The sequence below is a fragment of the Oryzias melastigma genome, linkage group LG18 (genome assembly GCF_002922805.2).
Source record: "Oryzias melastigma strain HK-1 linkage group LG18, ASM292280v2, whole genome shotgun sequence".
In the NCBI taxonomy this organism is placed as follows: Eukaryota; Metazoa; Chordata; class Actinopteri; order Beloniformes; family Adrianichthyidae; genus Oryzias; species Oryzias melastigma.
In genome coordinates, this window is record NC_050529.1 from 22283979 (window position 1) to 22292378 (window position 8400).

Sequence of the window (8400 nt, forward strand, 5' to 3'; positions counted from 1 at the left end):
ATATCTTTATAAGTGCTTATAAGCAAATTATAAGCATCTTACTAATGCTTATTAATATATTATTAATACTTAACAAGCACACCTTAATGTAAAGCGTTACCAATATTTTACAAAGTATGAGGCGCATTTTTAATTTTACAAGCTTCTTAGTGCGTTATGTGACACCTGGACACTCTCACCATCATAGCAGATAAAAGGTGTTTCGCTGTTGCAGGTCCAGCCACTTTAGAGTGTATCTTACAGCCCCACAGTTCTCTGTTTCCACATCATTTGGTTCACCTGTTTTCCAGTTACTCTGGCCTTCATTGAACTGCACTTCAGGCTGAGACCATTGCCACTTTCTTTTGCTGTTAGCTTTTCTGTACAGACCTATCCAGGCCTTCTTGTTTCCTAAACCCGGAATGATTCTGTCCATGTCCGCCATGCTGCTCACTGTGGCCAGATCAGTGTGTTTCTCTCTGCAGTATTTCTGAGCTTCATCCCAACTCTTCTCCTTATCGATGACGTGATACTGGAAAAGCTGGTTAGTCATGAAGCACCAACAAGGACCTAAGAGGAAAACAAATCTGCTTTTTAATATTTAGACCAAATGCAAACATTGTTCTTCTAAATGAGAGTTCATTGTGAGTGTTTCAAAGAAAAGGAGATGATCAGAGAGCAGCTGACGGTCAACTCACCAACAAAGATGATCAGGAACAAACAAAGCTTCATCTTTGGTCTGACACTTATGAAACTGCTGAGACAAATAGTTGAAAAACTTCATTTTTGCACTTATTATAATCTATTGTAGTTGAAATAAAAATGTAGCGAGAATAAACTGCCCCACAGTTTATTAAGTTTTATTCAGAAAACATATTTATATTATACATGCTTCCTTTTGTAGCAACAGTAACATAGTGAAATCTTCACAAATGTAGTTAATCTTGTTCTAATGTTCTTCCACTCCATGTAGTTGGCTTGAGTTGTTCCAAACAGGAAATCTACTTCATTTTCTTTTTCTTTTTTTTGGTTGACACTGGATAAGCAAAGCTGGAATTTGAAATTAAACCCAGTAAGCTAACATAATTATCATGGGATGTGTTTTTTTGTTGCTTTTTTTATTTGTGTGTGTGTGTTAATTCTGGACTCTTTGTTCTGGACTGTGACACCATGAGAAGAAATTCTGAGGACCTTGAACTTCGAAATGCAGAACAAGCAACATGTTTGCACCTGGCATCGATTGAAGAAGACCCTACACAGTAGGAGGTGGAATTACACCTCGGCGTTGGTGGTGCCCACGATTTAAACAAGAAGGAGAAGAAGAGAAGAAGAAAGAAAAACCAAATGGTTAAACATATTAACTCTGGTTTATGTGTTTAAAGGATAACCAAACCCTAAATCAACTTTTTTGGCTGTTGACCTCTATAAATGAGGCTTTAAAAGTGCTGTCTGTTGGTCATTGCCACATTTTTGACAAATGAAAATGGAAATTTTCAAAAACCGTGTGGTGCCCCAGAAGGAGCGGTCTTGAAGAAGAAAATGAACAAGCCATTTTGGAAATTCCTTTTTAATTTCTTTTAGGAGACAAATAATGCAGGTACACTTTGAAAATGAAAAATCGTTTCTTTTAATCCATTTTAATTTTCAAATTTGATATTTCTAGTTGAATTTTGATACAAATTTACCAGAGAACTTTTTGAAAATGAAATGTCAAATGCCATTTTCTTTATAATTTTAATTCTGTCACAAAAGGAGCGGTGTTGAAGAAAAGAAAAAGGAAAAAAGCCATTTTGGTAATTGCTTTTTAATTTTGTTTAAGGGACAAATATTGCAGGTACATTTTAAAAGGAAAGAGCGTCCTATTAATCCATTTTAATTTTTACATTAGATATTTCTGATTTTTTTTTTTTTGGTACAAATATAACAAAGAAATTCTTGAAAATGAAATGTCAAATTGTGTTTTCTTTAAAAGTTTAATTAAGTTACAGAATGAGCGGAGTTGAAGAAGAAAATGAAAAAGCCGTTCTGAGAATCGCTTTTTAATTTCATTTAAGAGACAAATAATGAAAGTACATTGTGAAAAGGAAGAAGCATTTCTATTTATGTTTTTTATTTTGAAATTTGATATTTCTGATTGAATTTTGGTACAAAATTAATAAAGAACCCTTTGAAAATTAAAAGTCAAATGCCATTTTCTTTATCATTTTAATTTAGTTACAGAATGAGCAGTGTTGAAGAAGAAAAAGAAAAAGCAGTTTTGATAATTGCTTGTTAATTTAATTTAAGAGACAAATAATGCAGGTACATTTTAAAAATGAAATAGCTTTTCAAGTGTTGACATTTATTTTTATTTTTGAGTCAAAAACGCTCCCATAGACACCAAGATGTGTACTGGGAGAAATGTAAGGCCCGATCCGAATACTCCCCTTCTCCCTTCCCCTTAGCCCTCCCCCTTGATTTGAAGTGGCAGTTGAAGTTGAAGTCCATCCATCTTCTTAACCGCTTCTTCCCTTTCGGGGTCGCGGGGTGCCGGAGCCTATCCCGGCCACTGATGGGCGAAGGCGGGGTACACCCTGAACAGGTCGCCAGTCTGTCGCAGGGCCTCAATCACACACATCCACTCCCACATTCACACCTAGGGGCAATTTAGAGTCACCAATTAACCTATGAAGCATGTTTTTGGACGGTGGGAGGAAGCCGGAGTCCCCGGTGAAAACCCACGCATGCACGGGGAGAACATGCAAACTCCACACAGAAAGGTCCCAGCCGGGAGTCGAACCGGGGCCTTCTCGCTGTGAGGCAAGAGCGCTAACCACTGCGCCACCGTGCAGCCCGAAGTTGAAGTCGTGTCCCGGTTATTATTTTTTATTTTTTAAGTTTCACACTCCAAACAGACAGGTCCAAAGTCCACCATCGCGAGAGTAAACAGTGTTGCGCTAAGAAGCGCTTTTCTTCTCATGGGTGCGCTTTGAACCACAAATGTTTACTTTTAAATGCAAGTAATGACTTTATGTTGTAGCATGACCTTTTTAAAGTTATTAAACCGCTGTTGTTATGTTTATTCAAGTGCTGGAATCTCCACGCTAATGCTAACGGACCGGTGATATTAAGGACATCATCGAACGAAAGTCACGTCTGAATCATTAGACACTATTTTTTCATCATCCTCCGTTTGGAGGAACCACAGAGAGATAAATGAAGAGGAAGGGCAAGGGGAAAGGGAGAAGTGGAGAATTCAGATTGGTCCTAACAGAAGTTTTGAGTTGAGATAAAAAAATAAAAAAAAACAGTCATGCGGGTTAAGAGTTGGACCTTTATTTTTATTATTTTTTTTAATATATATATATTATAGAACATGACAGTAAATATAGATTAAAAATTAGAATAATGGAATTAAAATATAATATATATATAGAGTACTAGTATGTCAGTAATTAATTAATCCCTATTAATGCGGTATTTTTATTCCCTTTATGTAAAATCTCTCACACAAAGACCTTTGTGCCTGAATGTCAGCTTTTGTAGCTTGACAAACAATAAACAGTTGTTTGACTTGAAGTAAAGTTTTCCATCTGCTTTGCATGTCAAGCAACTTTGTTGACGTTCATATGTACATTTATGTGAAGGACTGGCAAAAAAGACTCAGCCCCATTCATTTTACCATTAGGTGTGTAACTGCAGTGGGGCTGATTTTATTGTTATTTGCATTTCAAACGCTACAAGGAAGTTTACACAAGGCTTTTATATATAAATCAACAAAAGATTCACACAGCTGTAAACACTGCTTATCACTTCTTCTCTGGAGCAAGAATGTTGGGAAATGTCATTCACAAACCAGAATATTCAAAGAAATATTCATTCAAATATTCATTCATTCAGAATATTCAACCCATTGGAGCAGAACAATAAATTGTTTGTTAATATCTAAAATCTACTGAGAAGGGGACCAAGTTCCAAGCTCAGGCTCACTGATCGCATGTTCATTTATGTCTGAATTTTAAGGCTCCAGAGTCTGATAGCTTTCCTGCTGATTTTACTAAGACATCTGGAAACTACTGGCATGTACTTTTGAACAAGGAAAAAATGTTTAATCAATGAAAGAAAGCCAAAAATTCCAAGCTAACATGAACTCAGCCAACATATTTCTCCTCTTCGAACCGATTAATCCATGTCTTCATCAAAGCATTCCTCAAAGTTATAAAACAGCTTCAGGATGCAGAGGGAATTCAACCCAAACTCACCCGTGGTAAAATGTGTCTTTATGCAGATGATGCACGACTTTTCCTGTCAAATTCCTAAACTTATGTTTGCAAAACAGAGGCAATTATTGATCAGTTTCAGTCCATTTCCGACTGATCACCATGTTGCTTTTACTTTTTACCATTAAAATGTTATATACAGCAAATGTTAGTAAAATTATGAATACACTTCCATGTTTTTAAAGATTTTTAGAACTGGCAGTCCAACTACTTTCCATTAATAAGCATATAGGACGACTTTGGATCAATCTGCACAGAATAACTACAATCATTGTTACCTCAATTATAACATTAAATTCTTGCCAAAATATGCAAAACCAATTTTACAGTTATCTTCCTTATTAACATTAACAGAAATTATGAAAGCAGTGACAGTTCAACAGCACAATAAAACATGACAGACTAAATTTTCCTGAGTATGTTTTTGAGAGAAACTAGGAAACCCCACTGAAAAAAATTTTAGAAAATGAGTGTTTTCTAGAAGTTGGAATGAGCATCAGATTACCTTACCTGCTGTCTTTTCCTGTTGGTGCAACACTGAGAGAACAACAGCTCACTGAGATCTCCTGATCCCTGAATGTTGTTCTCTGATTGACACAAACATTTGAATAGTAAATCCCTCAGGCTGTGAGAGAAATGAAGAGAGGACAGTTCTGAAAGTGGATGTCACTAAACTAGGGAGATATTTGGACTGGACACATTTGTTCCCTCTAAAGGGAACAGGAGTTTGTTTCCTCTGATATTTTGGAACAAATTTTCAGCCTGAATATATCTAAGCGAACCCTTTTAAACCTACACTACACTGAAGTGCCATCCCATTCCTAACCCATACAGTTCAATATGATGCTGCTCCACCTTTTGCAGATATTCCAGCTTCAACTCTTCTGGGAAGGCTGTCCACAAGATTGAGAAGTGTTTATAGAAGTGTTTGATCATTCTTCCAAAAGTGCATTGATCACGTCACACACTGATGTTGGTGGAGTAGACCTGGCTCTCAGTCTCTGTTCTAATTTATCCCAAAGGTGTTCTATGGGGTTCATATCAGGACTCTGTGTGGACCAGTCCAGTTCATCCCCACCATACTCGAGCCTCGCTAGGGGATTGCTGGTTGAGCCGTCAGATCAAGGACTGTGATTCCAGTCAGACAATGAAGATGCTTGGAGGGGGACTTAGGTTTTTCCTTTTATTGAATGAGGAACAGAGTAACTTACAGCAGTTGGTAGTTAGCACAGGGTTTTTCAGATTTATGGGTTTGTGTGTGTGTACTGAAAAAAAACAATAAAATGCGTTACAACAAAGTTTGTCCATCAAACACAAATATTGAATCAAATCATTGTTAAAATGTACTCATTTACACCCCTATTAATTAAAAACTACAGTCTACTTCGAGCGCACTGACACAAGTTCAAGTTAACCATTTTTGTGCAATAACATAATGGAGTTTTTTATATTAAAAGAGAGAAAATAAGTGTTTTAAATGAATAAAAGATGGAAAAATGCTGACAAAACCTTAAGGTGGATGAGAATGAGGAAAATGATGTTCTCCTGTAAACTATCTAGAAAACAAAAAAACTCAAGAGCTTTACATTTTTTTGTAGAATGAAGAATTTAAACCAAAACACTCAGCTTTTAACAAAAAAATGTCTAACATGTTGAGAAAACAAACTTCTTACGCCAGTTTTAAGGTGTGGAACAGAAAAAGTTGAGCTTCTCCTCATCATGTTTCTTGACCCACTTGTGTTCTCCTCCTGTCTCCATGGCTCCTGACTTGTCACACTCATTCACCTGTTCAGGTGAGGCCCAGTTCTTGTAGCGGACCACCTCATCACTGACCCAGAACCAGAACCCCAGAGTGCAGGTGTAGCGCAGTCCCGTCCACACATAAGGAGTTGTAGCATTCTTGGTTTTCTCCTGAACCCATCTCTGTTCCTCCAGGTTGGTGATGGTGATCAGGTCATTGTAGTGATGTCTGCAGTAGTATAAGGCCTCCTCCCAGGTCCTGCTCTCATTGATCAGGATCACATGATCTGTTAGTAAAATGTGGTGGAAAGAAGTACCAACTGTGAGTCATTTCAAAGAAAATGGCTGCAAAAGTTATTTTAAACCTTTGATAAAATCGCATAATAACTAATAAACAATTAAGATTAGACCCAATGTTAAATGACAGAAAATACAAAATCATATAAACTCTAAATTTAATCAAAATTCCATAAAAAAAGATTTAAAGATAGAGGAGGCCTGTCTAACATTCACAGACTGCAGCTGAGTCTAAACCTCCTCTGAACTGTCTCTTTTAAACTCTTCTTACCGTCATGGCAGACGAAGTGATGAGTTTCAGTACATTTCTCAGAATTCCACCTTCCTTTCTCATTCAGCATGACACAACTGCTGACGTTTTTCTCATCATCATAGTTCAGATTCCAGAATCGGAAGGAAGAGTTGTTCCCATCAGACCACTGCCAGGCGTCTCTAAACAAGCCAAAGAAAACTAAATCATGTTTGGAGCCATTTGGGAATAACTGCTCTTTCTTCACCCCATTCAGATTTTTTATCTGCTCTGCTCCACTAAGCAGGTCTGTGTGATAGCTTCTGCAGAAGTTTTGAGCATCAGTCCAGTTCCTTTCCTCTTTAGCATAAATGGCGTGAGATGAGTTTCTTTCTGTGAAAGCAACAAACACTCATAAAATCCTTGCAATTTCTGTCAAAATGTTTCACATGGTAATGAAACAGTTTATGTTATTGATTAGCTTTTTAGTGAATTACATTAGAAGAGACACTTGCACATTCTCACCATCATAGCAGACAAAAGGTCTTTTTTCATTACAGGACAGGTCTGCCCACTTTCGGTTGGTCCATATAGTCCCACAGTTCTCTGTACCTGAATCATTTGGTTCATTTTCATTCCATCCATTCTTCTGGCTTTCATTGAACTGCACTTCAGGCTGAGACCATTTCCACATTCTGCTGCCTCCAGCGTCTCTGTACAGACCTATCCAGGCCTTCTTGTTTCCTAAATCAGGAATGATTCTGTCCATGTCCGCCATGCTCCTCACTGTAGCCAGATCAGTGTGTTTCTCTCTGCAGTATTCCTGAGCTTCATCCCAACTCTTCTCCTCATCGATGACGTGATACTGGAAAAGCTGGTTTGTCATGAAGCACCAACAAGGACCTGAGAGGAAAACAAAACTGCATCTTATTTATCAGATAAAATCAATAACACATTTTTTTTTTCTAAAATACACTTTTGCTGCTTCACTGTGACTTTATCAAAGAAAAGGAGATAATCAGAGAGCAGCTGAAGGTCAACTCACCAACAAGAGTGAACAAGAACAAACTCAGCTTCATTTTTGGTCTCACACTTCTGAAACTGCTGAGACAAATATGCAGACAGTTTAAAGCTTGATTTTTTTAATTTATTGTATCCTAAAAATGTGGAGGAACAAACAACATGATCAAAAAACAAAGAATGCATTTGTACTAGGATACACTGCCACACAGTGTAGTTTTTCACTGTATAGTTTCTTTTTTATATAGTAAAGTTAATTCCAGAAAGATATTTACATTATACACATTATTATAATGGTTTGTGCAAACATTTGTGTTTAGGTTTTGTATTTTATTCATAGTTACTTCCCTCTCGTGTCTATGGTCTTATCAGTTTGTATAAGAACACTTCCAGTGTTTCCTGAGAGTTGGGTAAATTTAAGTTAATATGTTTGAAGATTCTGTTTGTGATTTTCTTAGTTATATTTTGTCAAGTTTGGAAGAAGACAAATGACAAGTACCATCCCAACAACACCATCCCTACTGTGAAGCAAAGGGGTGGTACTATCACAGAGGTGCGTTTCTGCACACAGGACAGGACAACTGGACTGTATTAAGGATGATGACTGGGCCCATGAATTGTGGGATTTTGGGGAGCAACCTCCATCTCTCAGTCAGTGCATTGAAGATGGATTGTGGCTGGCTCTTCCAACAAGACAAGGACCACAGCCAGGATAACCAGGGAGTGTCTCCAGAAGAAGTATATCAAGGTTTTAACAACTCTCATCGTTTTTGGAGTCAGTCTCATTTCCAGGCAGTTGTTCAGCAATTATGCTGACGGCTTTAGGGAAAGCTCAGACAACAGTTACAGAAGATCTTTAATTCAGGTGTCAACAAT

At 37.4% G+C, this 8400-nt stretch overlaps 1 protein-coding gene across 2 annotated transcripts in view; it reads right to left on the reverse strand.

Moving 5' to 3' along the window:
- LOC112141085 (C-type mannose receptor 2-like) overlaps window positions 1-7630 on the reverse strand; it is an 11142-nt gene extending 3512 nt beyond the window's left edge. Inside the window, exons 1-4 of one of the 2 annotated variants that reach the window (XM_024264131.2) lie at window positions 7550-7630; window positions 7030-7407; window positions 6547-6897; window positions 5306-6265 (exon numbers count right to left, since the gene is read on the reverse strand). In XM_024264131.2, coding sequence (XP_024119899.1) covers window positions 5919-6265; window positions 6547-6897; window positions 7030-7407; window positions 7550-7583 — 1110 coding nt within the window. In that variant the 5' untranslated portion in view covers window positions 7584-7630 and the 3' untranslated portion in view covers window positions 5306-5918. Of the gene's footprint in view, window positions 1-5305; window positions 6266-6546; window positions 6898-7029; window positions 7408-7549 lie in introns of those variants that run through there. The other variant, XM_036216861.1, reaches the window with a different exon arrangement.
- Between the last annotated feature and the right edge of the window lie 770 nt (window positions 7631-8400).